The following is a 19,373-nucleotide window of genomic DNA, read 5'->3' as shown; positions in this document are numbered from 1 at the left end:
CTTTCTCATCCGCCATTACCATTTGCTTGTTGATGTGAAATGAATTCTGGGAGAAAAAAAAAATATATATATATTTATATATAATTCTCAAAACACTTCAAACGAACTTTATTCGTATTGTCAAGGTCAGATATATGTAATAATTTCGCTGGTAAAATGAATAAAAAACAATGTTACTATATTGAAATCGATATCACGTTTGCACTGGTTCGGTTCAGCACTCGAGCGACTCTGAATCGTATTGAACCGAATTGAACCGTTTGCTCGGGAATTATTTGATCACACGTGTTTACAAGCACACTCAGCAATATGCAATTAGTGTATAATTAGTGTATAAATGCGTGTGGCCAAGCAGTATAACGAAATAGTAATGAATCATATACAACAAGGAATCGGTTTTAGGCGGATTCGATTCTTTACTGTTCACTAAGGAGCCGATTCATAGAACCGAACGGACACGACTCGACATGCAGGCAACGGCTCTCCTAATTTGAAATTCACCTGTCGTCTTTCATCCAGCGAATTCATCCTCGGTAAGTGTTTTAAAGTCAAATTCTGTCCGTTGAAGGATTGTTTTGTATGTATTTCTGTGTATTGTGTGTGTAATTTAAAAGAATTAACCAAGTGACATTAGTTGTAGGTTCTTATGTTATGTCACGCTATCCGTTAACAAACGGTATTTTAAACAAGAAATAACAGACGCCAGGCGGTCATTGTAGTGTTTGCGAGGTATTAGATACAGTGAGTTTATCTTGAGTGAGTTTTTGACCATACGTTAAGTTACCTGAAAAAAACATAACTTTAACTTATTGTAACTGCATTAATGCATTCTCTATTTCAGCACAACACTGAGATGAAGGCGAAGTCACCATGAAAAGTTAAACCTTTACCGTTAAGGTAAGCTCTGGTCTTCACATAGTCATTATGACTAAGCTATCATTATGGTAAAATTTTTCAACTTTAAGTCAGTTATTTAAACTAAACTCATAATGAAATGAGTCTTAACTGTTTTATTAAATGGAGCTGAAAATTAAATGCAGTTGAATTATTTTAAGCTAACTTTAATATTAACAAAATACATATTAATTGTCTATTTCTCAATAATGTTAATGAGCTTGATGTATAGTGTGTCATTAATTGTACATTTAATTTTTGGTGTTCAGGTGTACCTGAGGTGAGTGTACGTTCTGAGTACACAGATATAAGCCAAAGTCATTATCACTATATATATATATATATATATATATATATATATATATATATATATATATATATATATATATATATATATATATATATATATCCATCCTATTCTAAGAGAAATTGATGGGGTCAGGGAATGATTTGTGTACAAATGTATTTTAACCCCATACAGATTGGTATGGTTGTACCATAGATTTAGATTAATTAATGTTAAGTCTTATTTTACTCTTACTATATTTATCTGTTTTTCAGCTACAGTAATTGATGTTGAAAAACTGATGCTACCAATCACTCCTCACTTGATTATTCAAGGTAATGTTGATGTCTTCCTCATTTTGATTAGATTTTTAAATGTCAAGTTGTTCACAGATTTGTTGTGAGGAGTTTCATGTACAACCTTTTTTTCTTCTTCCAGCAGTTCCTAAGATAAAAAAAAAATCTGGTGTTAAAACAGCCACGGCTATGCTATTTGCCTACCAAGTGCTGAGTAAATATTAGACAAACATTTTTTTCGATAACTGTTGTCTTTGTGTTTATTAGCAATTTTACTGGGCGTATGTGTTTGTTTTTTTTTCAAACAGCCTGGAAACTGTAAGTTTAGTTCAATATGTTATTTTATGCTATTAATTTTTGTCTTAACATGGATTGCATGTTGAAGCTATCATTTTATAGTGGGAAAATGTAAAAGAGAATCACTGAATACAATGGCATAATGATTCTGCTTGTTCACAGAAGGTACTTGATTTAGTTTTCCTCAAGTGATGCATCAGTTTTTATGACTATTGCTTGACACTTGAATTGAAGGGACAGTTCACCCCAAAATGAAAATAATAGCATCTTTGGCATCCTCCACTTGTTTCAAAATAGTTATATATTAAATTTGTTCCGTTGAACACAAACTCATATTTTTTAAAGAAATTTGGTTCAAATATGGATGTCAATAGTTACTGGTTACTAACATTCCTCAAAATATCTGCTTTAGTGTTTAACAGAAATTCAAACTAGTTTAAAACACGTAAATAGTGGCAAAATAGTAAACTATTCCTTTAAATATTTTATTCTGAGACTTTTATTTATATGTGTCTTGTCTTTTGTCATATTGTCCTTCTAGCCCAGATTGTGATGGACCTGGAATGCGACACCAGTTACTCTTAAGACAAGAACCGAATAAAGCACAGATGTGGAGGGATCTGCAGCCAAACTAACTGGAGGGAAGGAACCTTTAGGTAAAAGCACCTGCTTTATTTAGATCTGAAGTATTTTATTTGACATAGAGATTTATTGTTTTAATTCTAATTTAAAGCAAACAAGGTTGAGCACCCCTGGTCTAAAAGCTCAAAAATGCTGTTTCCGTGATAAGGTTAAATGTAGTTGAGAAATAGTTTCATTAGGATCAATGCTTAAAGTAAACATTTTCTTCTCTCTGTAGACCAAACATGTTTACTATCCCTCACATTTTAATAAATTGTTTCTGTTTTTGTTTCTTACAGTGTGGGTGAACATACTGCCTGGATGTCCAACAAAGGCTGCACAAGAGCTCATTTGATAGCACATATTCTGTCCTGTCTACATCTCTGATGACCTGGAAGTGCTTCGACATCAGTGAGTAATACATCTTTATATTGTCATGCATACAGGATTTCTGTAAGCTTAGCTTTAATGTTAATTTCTAATCAGCAGTGACTGTTTTAAAAAATTAAGTATTTAAATTATTCTCAACGTTTTACTGATGCTGTGCACAGTAACGTTATGATGATTTAGTTTGAGGAAATGTCACTAGAGGGTTTGTATGAAAAAAAAATAAATAAATAAATTGTATGAAATAACTCGATAAAATGTTTATTTGTCTTGCTGACATGCCATCACTGCTGCATATTGAAATACAGTAATACGAATTGACAGCAGAATATTACCACAAACATTTCATGAAGTAGGCTAGACTGCTCTTTAGTTCTCTACTCAACTTTAACACATTTCCTCGTGTCGCTGAGCCTCTCTGCAGATTTTGCCAAAAATGAATGCTTAGTGATTACTTTGTTTTATGCAAACCAAATATCAGTAACTCATCATTAGCATTATTTTAAAAAATCACCCACGGCTTTCATGTTCTCTAACGCAATCTTATCTGTAAGTTAGAAGTGGATTTATACGTGTTAAAAGCCTAAAAGTATTTAATTAACATTAGTCACGTTAAATTAGATTATTTTTATTTATTTAATTTTAAATATGACTATCTTAAAGTGAGAATGAACTGTGTTCACCCCTCTTAAATCCGTGGAAGCACTAGTAGTGTGGTCATGGAATCAGATATTCGAGTTATACAGAGTCGGACATTAAGTTAAGATGAGACTTTATTTTTTACACACCTGTGTGGACACCTGACTAGCAATCTTCAAGAACAATGCCTGCTGATCTTTATATATATAAAAACAACAGTGCAGTGTTTCGTTTCTGAATGAATTAAATGGTTTGAGGGATGATTAGTTTTTACTTCAGTGATTGATTTTGCTGGTCATTTTTGCAGGATCATCAGAAGTGCTGCTGCCCTTTTTCACTGTCCCTTTCCACATCATTTGGCCTTCATCATTTCCTGTCTTGTAGCAGTATTTTCACCTGTTTTTAAAATTGTAATAATTTTTGATGCATTAATTGTTGACTGGTTTTAACGATCAATTGTTTATTAGTGTTCTGTTGCTTTGTTATATTGAATTATTGCCACTGTTTTAGCATGGTTTACACAATAAACCTTTATTGTGAAGTTAAAGTTTCAGTTTCTTTATTTTTCTTGTATTTCTTGAACAGGTAAAATAACACTTGTGCAATTTTTGAAAATTTTTACCCATTATAAAGTAGCACTATTAAATAAAATAAAATAACATTTAATAACTGTAAAATACTATACAGTAATAATGAAAGTAACGTTAAAATACCGTAGTTCTTCATGGTAAAAATGTACAATAAAATACTGTTTTCAGTTTTGCAGTATGTGTATCACTACTGTAATTGGTGTTACAGTAAAAATCAACAACAGTAAAATGATGTAATACATTTTACAGTAAATGTAATACTAATGTAATTAGTATTACAGTAATGTTACTGTTTTATGAAATACAGCAGCTACTGGATAATTGTTGCCAGTAACTTACTGTTAATTTAACAAGAAATCGTTTACAGTGTACGTTTCCTCGAGAGATCAGGCTGAAAGTGGCCCACATTCTTATGCTATCTGGGAAGTTATCTTGCCTACATACTTTTGCAAGTCTGGTTTTATTGTTATTTAAATTGTCACGTTTAATAATCTCTGATATGAAAACTGATACAGGCCTAAGCATATGAATAAACAGAACGCAAAATTATTCATCTCTGTTTTTTCAGCCTCTGCATCAAATACAATATTGTTTCAAAATAACAGTGGACACACATAAATATGTGATTATGTAATGCTCTTTCTTTCAGTAGCTTCAATGTTTATTTTGTTTATCCAACATTTTTATTAGATATATATATAGCCTACTAGAAGTACGAATTCATGTTATCTAGCACTTTTTGCAATTTTGACTTCAGCTATTTCAAAGTCCAACTAATTACAACAACATATTACACTTTTCTAAAACCCTAAGATGTTTTCTTAGTAGATGTAGATTTTATACATTCATTTAAACAACCAATTATCCAAACCAATTATCCAATCAATTAACCAACAAACAATTATCAGACTTTCACAATCAAATGGTTGTTTCCTGGAACTTCATTTATAAACACAATTTCTCACCCAATAGATGTTTCATTTGGAATAATAAGCATATTTTATTTAAATCCAAAACATTGTTTTTTGAAAGTTGGTTCAATAATACAGTTTTTCTCAGTGGCTTTGGTGCATTTCTCACAACACTATTATCATTTGCACAACAGTTTATGCATTTCTAAAAACCCTTAGTCATCTGTGCACATCATAGTAGCAGTTTCTCATTCTTTCCAACAAATTGCAAATGCTTTTGGACATACATCAATTGCTTTCATACAATTCTCTGCTGTTTTACAACATTATTATTTGCTTATGTCATGTCAGTCAAAATGAACTAAACTTGTGAATGCTGAATAGTCATTCCATATAAAACTAATACTCTTCATTTCAGTACTTGAGTCTTTACATACAAAAATATTTGTAAAAACTAGTTGTCAAAATCTGTCAAGCAAATTTTATAAACATGTTTTGATCTTAGTTTTTTTTTGAAAATGTCTTCTAAACTGACCTATTTCATGAGTGATTTACAGGCCTGTGTATGTTGTAGGTTCAGTTTCACTATGTGCTGCAATATTGTTTACAGTTGTGCACAGTTCTACCCAAAAGAAGTATATGTTTGTTGTAAATAATGGTGTGTTTATTCTTTTGAACAATGCTGTGAATAAATTAGAATTGTAAAGAGCAAATGCAGCAAAAATGTGAAACATACATATTCAGTGTGTTGTACTCAGATACCTCACTAAATGCAGTGATGTCTAACTTTACTGTAGTTTTCAAATGGCTGTGCAAATAGTATACAGTGCTGTCTTGAGCTTATTCAGGAAGTGTCACCAAAATCACTTTTTTACATTGGAAAAAACTGTAAACTGTCATAATGAAAACATGACTAAGCCATTTGACTATCTTGTTCATAAACAATAATGTCAGGACTTTTTATCTTGATGACACTGACACTGACATCAATACTTGCTTTTGAGGAATGGTCTATCCATTTTGAGCTAGTGACACGCTTTTGCATGTTATCAACTAGGTTTTGCACTTTGTACTAATTGTTTTGAGAAATGCATTTACTGTTGTGCAAATGTAAATAGTGTTGGGAGAAATGCACCAAAGCCACTGAGAAAAACAGTAAATGCTTTGTAAAAACACATGTTTTCCTTCTCCTTTGCTGTTCCTGGATCCTCGTGATACTGCTGTTGGTCGAATCTGCTTTTCCTCTTCTATTAAAAATAATAATCAACAAATTTGAAATCTTTTTTCAAATGGATGTTGTCTCTAGACCTCATGTAATGACTTTCTGGAACAGCTATGTTAATGGTTTGTTATGGCCCAAAATTTGGAAATTACTTCATAAATACTTATAGTTTTTCTTGATTGCTTTGATGCAGCCGTCAACTGAAACTCCACATTTTCAAAACAGTTAACACACAGCCCTAAACAGCGGCACTCATGGTCAAAATGACACATTTTGCTTACAAAAGGCACATATCGTGTCAAAACATTTAAAATATGAAACAAAAGCTAGTTTAACCTTCAAAAAACACAACTTGCAAACAAGTATATGAGCTCTTTCAATTAATCTTTATACAATGGACAACAAAATACAAAATATAGAACTCAGTGCACCACCATTGCTTGCCACTGTAGCTTATTGCCACTAGCATTTGTTGTCTTTCTATTTGGGCTGTCAAATTTGCCTTTTTTGCAAAGAATTGGATCCAGAATAAGATATGCTTTGATTAAATATATATTGAATTCATAAAATTTTTCAAACTGTGACTGAAAACTGAAATACTGTATTAAAAAAAACAGACAAAAGTAATAAAATACAGTAAATATTAGAGAAAACACGTTTAAACCAATATACAGTCAAATCTATTGGGAGTATAGGACATAGCCATACTGACCTCCTCCATCAATGCTGGCACAAAACAACACAGACCTTCCATCGTTTTTATAAGGTTTACAGACTGATTGCTAATTGAAGATTTGTGTGAAGGAGTGTCAAACCGGTGCTTCTGTGATTTCATACTGAGGTTGGTAGCTTTTAATAGTTAGGAATAGATGGTTTCTGTTTGGTTACCATAACTAAAACAATGGAGTTTGGACTGCTTGAATGACATCAGTGTTAACTGTTTTGAAAAATAGTGGGGAAAATGCGTCAACCCAATGAGAAAGCGTTTACACATTTGCAAGACCGGTCTTCTGCTCTGCTGGGATAGTGATAATGAAAATGAAGAGGAACCTAGTTTCTTTAACCAGGTCAAAGCAAACAAGAAAAACTGTAAAAACAAATAAAGTAAAATAAATTTCTTTCAAGCATATTTATAAATATTTCCCAGTAATTACTTTCTTGCAAGCAGGTTTAATTTTAAAAGTGATACATGCTGTACGTTTTGTGGTCTACATTTCGAAACATATTATCATTTGTTTTGGATAGATAGATAGATAGATAGATAGATAGATAGATAGATAGATAGATAGATAGATAGATAGATAGATAGATAGATAGATAGATAGATAGATAGATAGATAGATAGATAGATATTTAATATAAAAAAATCATATTTATACATTTTCAAAAACCTGTTCATTGGCCATATTTAATTCAATTCAATTCAAGTTTACTTTTATAGCATCATTACAATAATGATCATTTCAAAGCAGCTTTACAAAAGGTGCACATCATTATAATAGTCAAAATCAAAAAAGGTAAGGAGTTGTGTATAGGGTGGACAGTATATAAAGTTTTTCTCAGTCGCTTTGGTGCATTTCTCACAACACCAGTGAATTCTGCACAACAGTTAATGCATTTCTCAAAACAATTAGTGCAAACTGCAAAACCTAGCTGATAACCTGCAAAAGCGTGTCACATGCTCAAAATGGATAGTTCATTCCTCAAAAGCAAGTATTCAAGTCAGTGTCAGTGCCATCAAAATGAATGTTTATGAACAAAATGACTGTTTATGAACAAGATAGTCAAATGGCTTAGTCATGTTTTTATTATGAGTTTATTCTGGACATTTTTTCAATGCAAAAAAGTCAGATTTTGGTGACACTTCCTGAAAATTCTCAAGACAGCACTAAATAATATTTGCACAGCCATTTGAAAACTACAGTAAAGTTGGACATCACTGCATTTAGTAAGGTATCTGAGTACAAGACACTGAATATGTATGTTTCACATTTTTACTCTGCATTTGCTCTTTACAATCCTAATTTATTCACAGCATTGTGCAAAAGAATAAACACACCCTTATTTACAACAAACATAAACTCCCTTTGGGTAGAACTGTGCACAGCTGTAAACAATATTTCAGTACATATTGGACCTGAACCTGCAACATACACAGGTCTGTAAATCATTCATCAAATTGTTCAATTTTAAAGACATTTTCAGGAAAATAAAGTTTAAAAAAAATTATAAAGTTTTCTTAACTGATTTTGACATCAAGTTCAACATTTTTGTATGTAATGACTCAAGTAATGAAATGAGCACTGTTAGTTTTATATGGAATGACTATTCAGCATTTACAAGTTGAGTTCATTTTGACTGACATGACATAAGCAAATGATAATGTTATAAACAGCAGAGAGTTGAATGAAAGCAATTGATGCATGTCCAAAAGCATTTGAAATTTGTTGAAAGGAATGAGAAACTGCTACTATGATGTGCACAAATGACTAATTGTTTTGAGAAATGCATGACCTGTTGTGCAAATGTAAATAGTGTTGTGAGAAATGCACCAAAGCCACTGAGAAAAACTGTAAACAGTTAACCTGCAGTTATACAGTATAGAGTGTCCGTTCAAAAAGGGTGAGGTCTAAGTGTATGATTCATATTCAATGAAGTGTATTTGAGTATCAAGGGTTTGTTGTTCTAGTAGTTGTCATATAGTTGAAATCATATTTTTAGGTCCAAAACCCTATTATATAAGCAAAGTCTCTCAGGTTCAAGCTAACTTTAGCTCTTTATTTGTATCCCCATAGGAATCCTGTCATAAGACATAAGATGCCTTGATCAGAGCATGTTCAGTTCTCTTTAATAGAAATACTTCCTTAAATACATCAAGCACAAGCACATGCAAATTGCACAGTAGAGACAGGCTAACTGGAATGATGCTTAACCAGATCTGACTGATAAAAATCATTCAGATGTAAACAAATGTGTTTCTGCATTTAATACAGTCATAAAATATATGAAAATAATGTTATTTTTCCTTTAAAATAGTCCTATTAGTATTGGTAATTGTATAAGTATATAAATATCTATTAATACAATGAATAAACCCCAAACTCTATCTGATAGAAGTCCACCACCATAAATCGAATGACCCGTGTCCATGTCTAATCAGTGTATAGGCAGTTTTATCACATTTGCCATCATCTCCTTCATTAGCTCACTTCTTCAGTGGGAACTGTTTCAGCGCATCCATTTGTCTGTAAAACAAAAACATATGCTTTTGTTTAAAATACATTTTGGTTTATTAGCCAAGCATACTGACTATTTGTTTCAGAATACTGAAAAATGTAGTTGTATCGAGTTTTCTTACTCTTAGTGACACCAAAGCAGCTTGCACAGTGAATCGCACACTGGTAAACCCACAGGCTGTCCCCAGCCCTCAGGTTTCCCAGTGAAGTATTGCACACCCCACACTAACAATAAAGATCATACATGAGTATGTTTATATTATACATATTATATACATACATACATACAAAAAAAAAGAAATATTAATAAAATATTTATGAAATATCTATTATAGATAAAACGTAAAAAAAAGAAGAAGAAAAAGTTTTACTTAAAAGTAACATTAAAGAAAATAAAATGATTTACATGTAATACTTTAGATTAACCTTCGGGATTATAATAAACTGAAAAAGATATAGCCTACATATAAGATATATATCTTTCAGTTTATATTAATCCTGAAGGTTAAAACTAAATAAACAATTTTATATAAACTATTAAAATGATGAAAAATAAAACAAACATTCAGCTAAAGAACCAAAAACAAAACAAAAACAAACAAAAAATCATTCATACATATCAACTGATTCTGAAATATTTAACACATAATTTAATGTTAAAACTAAACTAAAACATTTAAATGTTTTTTTTATTATTATTCCTATTGTATTCATAATGTTTTCATAAACAGTGAATACCTAAATTCAATTTTGTAATTTGGCAAAATGTATAATTAGTTAAGTAATAATAATAATAATAATAATAATAATAATAAATATACAAATATTTTATTAGAAAATACAAATATTCATAACAAATATTTATGAAAATCATTATAGTTGATAGCTTATCTTATAACTTATTATAACTTATAAGTTATAAACTTATATATATATACTTTGTACATAAAACTAAAACCATGTCAGTTGAAAATAGCATTAAAGTTAGAGCAAATAAAATGATATACATACATTGTTTGAGATTTTAGATTGGAAAAAATAAACAAAGAAATGAATAAATGAAATGTTAAAACGTAACAAATAACTAAAATGATAAAAAAAAAAAAAACTTTCAAATGAAAATAAAAAGCAAAAGAATAAACGCCTTCAAACCTCTTTTGAATCCTGTCATTGATGCTAAAATATTTTTGACAACACATAATTATATACTCATTAATTATAATAATAATAATAATAATAATAATAATAATAATAATAATAATAATTCATTCCTTTTCCATAGGTTTAGTCCCTTTTTCACCACAGTGGAATGAACCGCCAACTTATCCTGCATATGTTTTCCCAGTACTGGGACTAATAATAATAATAATAATAATAATAATAATAATACCAATAATAATAATAACAATAATAATAATAACAATAATAATAATAACAATAAATACGACTAGTTACAAAATACAAATAAACATTTAAATATATATTTAAAACAATTATAGTTTATAAGTAGCTTATTTAAAACTCATTTATGCATATTTATCAACATAACACTAAAACCATGTTACTTGAAAATAGCATTAATGCAAATACATATATTATTTTGAAATTAACATTCTGTAATTAAATAAAAAAATAAATAAACAAATAAAAAACAACAAAACATAAACAATATTTTTAACAAAAGAAAACAAACAAAGGAAATAAAAGCCTTCAAACTTCTAATGAAACCTATGTTAGAGATGGTAAAATATTTTGGACAACAAATATTTAAATATTCATCATCATTAATAATAATAATAATAATAATAATAATAATAATAATAATAATAATAAAAATAATTACCAATATTTTGTTAGAAAATACAAATATATATTAAAAATATTTATGAAAACCATTATAGTTTATAACATATTTGAAACTCATATATACATTTTTTTTTCTCTAAAACCATGACACTTGAAAATATATGAGATGCAAATACATATATTATTTTAAATTGATCTTTTGTGATTAAATAAACAAAACAAAAATAATGAATAAAATAACAAACACCAAAAAAAATCTTTATAGATATTTTTTAAAAATAAAATTTCTGAAAACCACAAAAGAAAACTTTCAAAATAAAATTAAGATGGAAAACAAAGCCTTCAAACTTCTAATGAACCCTATGTGATTGATAATAAATTATGTATATTTTCATTAATAATAATAATAATAATAATAATAATAATAATAATAACTAACCTTGAAACATCTTGCATGACAGTTTATGTTCATGTCATCCAAGATAAACTTTTCATCTGTGTACATGCTTTGATTGCAATATGTGCAGATGTCCTTCGCATTTACTTTCCTGCAACAAAACAACATGCATTTCAAATGTGCACTATACGCATAACTTAATTAAATGAAAACTATTTCCGCCTCCATACCTTTCCGGTGATGAGTACACAGTCGTAGTAGTTTTTGATGTGAGAGAATCCGACATGTATTCAAAAGGCCTGTGTGGGGATAAAAAACAATCCCAAATCAACAAACCTGGTCTCATTTAATCAACATTGTTTAAATGCGGTGTGTGATGTTTTTAAATGCCAAAAATGCATCATAACCTGCTTTCTGTGTATGACGTTCTGGTGTAAGAAGGACTTAAGTCTGTACTCCACTCATTTCTATTTATTCAAAAAAAGATATATAAGAGTACAATAAATGACTTTTAAGCAAAAGAAGCTTGAATAATAAACATTTTCCTACCTGTCAATTGTTGAGTACACGGTTCTGACAGTTTTGGAGGATGACAAATCCTCACGACTGTAAGAACCATAAAAATCCATATTACAAACACTGCTGTGCTGAGAGGGAAGCTCTAATGAAAAGTCATGAAAGAGCTTAAATACAACTGTATGCCTGCTTTAAGCCAGTCAGCCGTAAGACTGGTTAAACTACTTAAAAGCCAAAGCAAATGTCAAACTCATCACAAAAGGGGTTCACACCTTATAAATGTGCAAATGCAACATACCTGCTGTCAGGTTTGCTGTTAGTTGATTTGATTGACAGCGGTATGAGAGTATCGTACAGAAGATCCTCCGAGCTGTGGAGAGACATTTAGTGATGCTCTTTGTTTTACAGTGACTGAAAATATTTTAGGGAGTGTAGTTGGAATTTTACGTCACCTCTTTGTGGATCGGATGGAATCCGATGTTGTTTTAGTTGGCGAAACATCCTCCTTAGTGTAGCTTTTGATGCTATAGCTGGAATTAATAAGATGTTAAAGGAATAGTTCACCCAAAAATGAAAATTTTGTCACGATTTACACTTCCTTAATTGATTCAAAAGAAGATATTTTGAAGAAAGCTCTTAGTTTAGTTTATTTGTACAAGGACAATACACAACAATACAGTTAAACCTATTTCAATTATAGTGCTATTTTGTGTGCTACTTGTGTGATATTGCTCATATATATATATATATATATATATATATATATATATATATATATATATATATATATATATATATATATATATATATATATATATATATATATATATGTAGTTTTTGAATGACTCTTTAGCGTAATGTCTAAAGTGATGACAAAACAGGTGATTTTGCTCATATTTTAAGATTATAAGGCTGAACAGAATGAAATGCCATCTCATTGTACAAAGATTCCCCAGTATTTCTCTGTTGCAATCGGGAGATCATAATATTACTATGGTATAAATACAGCACTACAGCATACATAAGAGAGAGATCGACTTAGAAAATCTTTTATCTGTTTAATAATGATTTGATCAGCTGTAGTTTGAAATTACACAGTTTTTCTCTTAGGGCTTATCGATGAACTTCGTTAACCGTCGTTGCTCAAAGACACAAGATTTCCTTGCTGCAGCCCGCAGCTTGATGACATAGTCGATCGTCAACTACGTAGCGGTCCACTAAGGTAGCTCCAATGCTACTGTGACGGTTGGGTTTAGGGTAGGGGGAGGTGTAGGTAATCATCAACTACATAGCAGACCTTGTACCGCCCACTAAAGTAGCGGCCATGCTACTGTGACGGTTGGGTTCAGGGTTGTGGAGGTGTAATCCATTGTCAACTATGTCATTAAGCTGCGGGCTGAAGCAAGGACTGTCTCCAAAGACAGGCTAATGGCCGCTGACGCGCTGTCTCTCAAATATTATGAATAATTGAAAATAGGCACTATCCTTATGAATAATCGGCATAGTTGCAATTTAAACAACTACATTCTCAACAACAACAAAAAATCCTTAAAAGTACATTATGTTGCCCAACAGCAGCAATATTTGGCAAACTGTAGAGTGTACTCTGCTTGTTGCTGTATGTGGGGGGAGTAATACACAAGGGTGAAGGTTGCAGAGGCTGGACAAGTGCTGTTACTGGCAGAATATCACACGGCTATCACCCAATCAGATTCAAGAACCATATATACACACACACACACACACACACACACATACACACAAACGTCAGATCAGTATTCTACCAATCAATCAAGCTGAAAACTGGTTATGATTGAATTCCATAGTTGGAAAAAATAAATGCTATAGAATTCAAAGGTTAAAGGTTTTCAGCTTTCTTCATATTATCATCTTTTGTGTTTGACAGAAGAAAGAAACTCAAACAGGTTTGTGAAAAGTGAAAGGTTAGCCGACGATGATTTTTCAGTTTTGCCCTTTAAAAGAGCAGTCTGAGTAATTGATGGTGGTCATGAATCTGAAATCAAGAATTACTGTACCTTGTCGTGGTCTTGACAGGGGAAGTTGGTCTAAACATAAAGAAGTAAAGTATTGGGTTTAAAAAACAGTAAACCAATTTAACAGTGACAGAATTTTGAGACAGTTTAGGGTAGGGTGGATTTGAAACATTGTGAGAGATGTATTTTAGGATTAAAATATTTAAAACTATCTAAAAAATATGCAAACATTAGTAGTAGTACTGTTGTGAAAAAATTCATTTAATGGAATGTTGACATGTAATGTACAGTTAAACACAGAGTTATTAAACTTTTATTCTAGCCAAAATAAAACAAATGAAACTTTCTCTAAAAGAAAAAATATTATGTTCAGCTCTGCTAAACATTTTAAATATTTAAATAAGAAAAAAGGGGTTTAATAATTGTGATTTCAACAGTATTTTAAATCTCAAATCAAAATGTACATTCTAAAATACAATACTCAGTAAAATATATATATATATATATATATATATATATATATATATATATATATATATATATATATATATATATATATATATATATTATACTAAATTTAATAATAATAAATAATAAATTTAATCCCAACTTAAAAGGATAGTTTACCCAAAAATGTCTTTCTTCTTTTGAACAAGATTAAAAGATTATATTTTGAAAAAGGTTGAAAACCTGTAACCATCGAGTTTAATAATATTTGACTTTCTTACTATAGAAAATGGTTACAGGTTTTCAGCTTTCTTCAAAATATTTTCATTTGTTCAAACAGAAAAGGAAACTCTTAAAGGTCTGGAACCACTTGAGTTGAGATTTTAGGGTGAACTTTACCTCCAAGGAACAGAGAGTTAAACATTTTAAACATTTTTTATAAAGATAAAAGTATGTATTCAACAAATTTGTTTTAATAATCTTTAATTCGATGTGTTTTTACTTACATACAAGTCCACTTGATTATAGTTTGATTACATAATTTACTTTATTATATTATGGAAACTTACATTTAGTATGAAATGTAATTAATAAAATTAAATTGTTAAAATCTTTCAAATATATCATTATATAAACGTAGTTAGGTAAATAACAAGCTAGTTTAAATTTAAATTGCAAACAAGAAACTAAATATGACTAAAAATAATGGTTTTGGTACATTCAGTAGTTTCTTTGATCATATTTCAAAGACACAAGACAAAATTTAAAAAAAATATGTAATTAATTCCTTAAGCAGGACAACAATACTTATAAAGTTCTTCTACATGTAATACATTTTCATTAATTGTAACTTTAATATAATTAACTGTCTGAAAACATTACATTCAGTTTCAACTTAACAATACTTAATTAATTCATAATAATTACTAACAATATTACTTCCATAAATAGAGCTCTTTTTGAAAGTACTGTACAGTATGCAGAAGTGCACTTTTTTCATAAAAGTTACATAAACAATTTATTTATTTTCCAACAAATGTCTATGTTTCTATACAGGACTTTATTTTGCTATTTTATGTCTACTGATGTATTTTTATTGATGTAAGTTATCATTTGTGCCCACATAAATCCACAGAATTTTGAGCGCATAATTCAATCTATGTATTTACTTATGCAAATGTATTAACTTAACAGTATGTCTGATAATATTTTTTCTTATAGAGAAAGTCTTATTTGTTTTATTTCAGCCAGAATAAAAGCAGTTACTAATTTTAACTCATTTTTTAAGGTCAATATTATTAGCCTTTTAAGCTTTTTTTTTCAGATAATCTACAGAACAAGCCATCAGAACAAGCCATACAATAACTTGCCTAATTACCCTAAACTGCCTAGTTAACCTAAGTAACCTAGTTAATAATTAGAGGGGAAGGGGCTAATAACTTCACCTGTGTATATTTATAGCATTTTTTATGTTCATTTCAGCAGGACTACTGAATGTGTAAATGTTCATTTGATTTGCATGGACTTACATTTGTAAAATAATATTTTCTTAACCTTTTAGTGGATGTACTGTATTATATGAGAGATCTGTATCTTTATTTACAAGTGATTCTAATTGGATTTGCATTGTAAACCATATATTATTAAGGATCTTAGTTAAGAAGTTTATTTTATTTTTTTCTTATGAAATTCTGTGCAGAAACAGCAAAAAAAAAAAAAAAAAAAAAGATTATATATGACACTCACATGTCAACGATGTCCTTTGATGAGTTTACAGTAACCACTTCAGTCTTGTAGTCACTTTGGGAAAAAAAATACATTTTTTTGTTTTTTTTAAATAAATGCTTTACATATTCAGTGGCGGAACTACACAATCCTGTGGCCTGCTGAGAATGTGATGAAAAATAATACCGTTTCTTAGAATGTTGACTGAGTCATTTAGATACCGCATACCTGATTGACGTTTTAGTAGGAGTATCATACAGAAAGTCCTTAGAGCTGTGGAGAAACATTCAGTGAGGCTCTTTGTCTTGCAATGACTTGAGCATGAAGTTTTCTTTAAGGATCTCTCACCTCTTTGTGGAGCGCACAGAATATGGTGTTGTTTTAGGGGATGTAACATCCTCCTTGGTGTAGGTTTTGATGCTAACATTGAGATTAATAAGAGGTTAATAGAGAATGGTCTGATTATTTCAGGCTTGTTGGAAATCTGTAATTAAGAACCACTGTACCTTGTTGTGGTCTTCACAGGTGAAGCTGGTCTAAACAAAAACAAAAAAAAGATAGGTTTAAGTTTAAAAAACAACAACAAACTAAAAGCATCTTCCAACAGAATTAAGGGACTATTTTGAGCATATTGAATTTTGAAATTTTACTACAGCGTTTTAGGTGTATTTTAGGATTACAATATACTGAAATATCCCAAAATATGCAAAATGTCCCTTAATCTTATGGTGATTGTAATGTATTTTAAATCTCATTTTAAAAGTACATTTAAAAACAGGGCTTATAAAAAGTGTATTGCAACTTAAGTTTGCTTAATGAAAGTTAATTATTTAATTTAAATTTTTATTTTAACGCGTACATTAAACCATTTTTGTGTTCTAACATGCACTTATTTTGGTGTTTTTTTATTACATGCACTCTCAGAAATAAAGGTACAGGGGCTGTCAGTTAAAATTAAATAGCAATCCAGTATGTACTGTATGTGCTTTAATATTTGTATGTTTTAGTACACTCTCAGAAATAAAGGTATAGGGGCTGTCACTTGGGCAATACCTTTTTAAAAGATACATATTTTTACCTGAAGGGTCCATAATGGAACCTCAAAGGTACTTTTTAGGTACATTTCGGCACTAATATGCACCTTTGAGGTACTACTGTGGACTCTTTGGGTACAAATATGTATATTTTGAAAAGGTACTGCCCCAGTGACAGCTCCTGTACCTTTATTTCTGAGAGTGTGCTAAAACATACAAATACTACAGCACATACAGTACATACTGGATTGTAATTTAATTTGGATTTACATTTAAAGTTACTGTACATTATTCATTCATTCATTCGTTTTCCTTCAGTTTAGTCACATATTTATCAGGGGTCACTACAGCGGAATGAACCGCCAACTACTCTGGCATATGTTTTATGCAGTATACCCTTCCAGCCTCAACCCAGTACTAGAAAACTATTGATTTATTTTTTTTTTAAGTAAATTAAATCCTCATTATTTAAAATGTGTCATTACACTTTTAGCTCTCCTGTTTATTTTTCCCCCTATTTCTGTTTAACGGAAAATAAAAATTTCAACACATTTTTAAACATTTTAATAACTCATTTCCGAGTTAATAAACTGATTTATTTTATCTTTGCCATGATGACAGTAAACAATATTTGACTAGATATTTTTCAGGACACTTCTATACAGCTTAAAGTGACATTTAAAGGTTAACTGATTTAATTCGGTTAACTATGTAGGTTAGGGTAATTAGGCAAGTTATTGCATGATGATGGTTTGTTTTGTAGACTATTAAAAAATATACAGTATAAAGGGGCTAATAAATTTTAAATAGTAAAAAAAAATAAAATAAAATTTAAAAGTTTAAACTTTTATTCTGGCCAAAATAAAACAAATAAGACTTTTTCCAGAAGAAAAAATATTATCAGACATACTGTGAAAATGTCCTTGCTCTGTTAAACACCATTTAGGAAATATTTAAAAATCAAAGGCATCTAATAATTATGACTTCAACTGTATGTATTAAATGAAAAGTCTGTTTTTTCCCCTGTTATTTACACAAAGAGCATACATTGAAGAACGTTGGAAACCTATAACCATTAACTTCCACAGTATTTGTATTTCATACTATGGAAGTTAGTGGTTCCTGGATTCAAACATTCTTTAAAGTATCTTCTTTTGTCTTTTAAACACAATGTACGTTTTCAGAATGAGCCTATGTTGATTATGTGCATCAAATAACTTATAGAAAACAATGTAAAGAAGTGACTGTTTTCAAAAAGGACATATATGTTTATATAAGCTTAGATAAACTTAGAAATAAGGGGGCAAATGTCATTGTTATAATATGAATTATATTCTTCAGTATGAAATGTGGCCAATCAAATGCAGCCTTGGCCATGCATATTAATCATAGATATATACATTAGATGTCGCCTGGCTTATTGTTGTCTATTGGACGGAATGCGTCAATAGCGCCGCCATCTTGCTACAGGGTAGCGCTCCTTTGAAATGAATGCGAGACCAAGGTACAGTGAAGGACTGTGGCCATCCAAAGCCAGAGATATACACATATACACATATATCTATGATCGGGAGTTTTCCTGGATGTTAGGATGTAATTTTTTTTCTAATTACGAAAATTATAATTTCACATCACTTTTCTACATTGATTTCTGACAAAAAGCTTGTGTTTGTGTGTAGAGAAATGTACTATCCACCCTCCCTGTTAAATTTGATCTAATCCGTGTCCTGAAACACACCTCCTCTTCTCCTGCTTTCACTTCTCATACTGACGGAGGGAGCAATTCGTTTGTGAATGAATCCCCCGAACGACTCTTTCACTAACGTTAGCCGACAATAATACAAGTTTCTGGCAGCGCAGCATCTCGTTGTCATATTTCTTTTGCAATGTTTGCTGATTTTATTCAACAAAACTAGCATAAGCCGAGTGTTCAGTGCGAGTTGGAGCTGCTTTGCCTTATGGTGAATGCAGTAAGTGACTGTTATCATCAATAACGTTACCTGATTAGCACAAAAGTTCAGAACATACAAAAACAGAAAAAAACTTAATCTTACCTATGAAATGTTCTTCCTTTG

At 30.4% G+C, this 19,373-nt stretch overlaps 1 protein-coding gene and 1 long non-coding RNA gene across 4 annotated transcripts in view; one reads left to right on the top strand and one right to left on the bottom strand.

Annotated features, from left to right (window-relative positions):
- Nucleotides 1-436: 436 nt before the first annotated feature.
- On the top strand, nucleotides 437-3,967 carry LOC141376098 (uncharacterized). The gene is made up of 6 exons (XR_012385257.1): nucleotides 437-533; nucleotides 842-897; nucleotides 1,456-1,515; nucleotides 2,315-2,429; nucleotides 2,694-2,805; nucleotides 3,728-3,967. It is a non-coding gene; the product is annotated as an uncharacterized lncRNA (long non-coding RNA).
- Nucleotides 3,968-7,934: 3,967 nt separating this feature from the next.
- The window catches only part of scel (sciellin), a 35,091-nt gene continuing 23,652 nt past the window's right edge, over nucleotides 7,935-19,373 (bottom strand). Inside the window, exons 20-32 of one of the 3 annotated variants that reach the window (XM_005167970.6) lie at nucleotides 16,771-16,800; nucleotides 16,613-16,684; nucleotides 16,493-16,537; nucleotides 16,286-16,339; nucleotides 14,135-14,164; nucleotides 12,551-12,628; nucleotides 12,397-12,468; nucleotides 12,132-12,188; nucleotides 11,990-12,049; nucleotides 11,813-11,881; nucleotides 11,625-11,733; nucleotides 9,502-9,604; nucleotides 7,935-9,388 (exon numbers count right to left, since the gene is read on the bottom strand). In XM_005167970.6, the coding sequence (XP_005168027.2) occupies nucleotides 9,372-9,388; nucleotides 9,502-9,604; nucleotides 11,625-11,733; nucleotides 11,813-11,881; nucleotides 11,990-12,049; nucleotides 12,132-12,188; nucleotides 12,397-12,468; nucleotides 12,551-12,628; nucleotides 14,135-14,164; nucleotides 16,286-16,339; nucleotides 16,493-16,537; nucleotides 16,613-16,684; nucleotides 16,771-16,800 (796 nt within the window). In that variant the 3' untranslated portion in view covers nucleotides 7,935-9,371. 3 annotated transcript variants of the gene reach the window in all.

Source organism: Danio rerio, chromosome 9 (assembly GCF_049306965.1).
Source record: "Danio rerio strain Tuebingen ecotype United States chromosome 9, GRCz12tu, whole genome shotgun sequence".
Classification (NCBI taxonomy): domain Eukaryota; kingdom Metazoa; phylum Chordata; class Actinopteri; order Cypriniformes; family Danionidae; genus Danio; species Danio rerio.
This window is presented reverse-complemented; position numbering and strand designations above follow the sequence as displayed.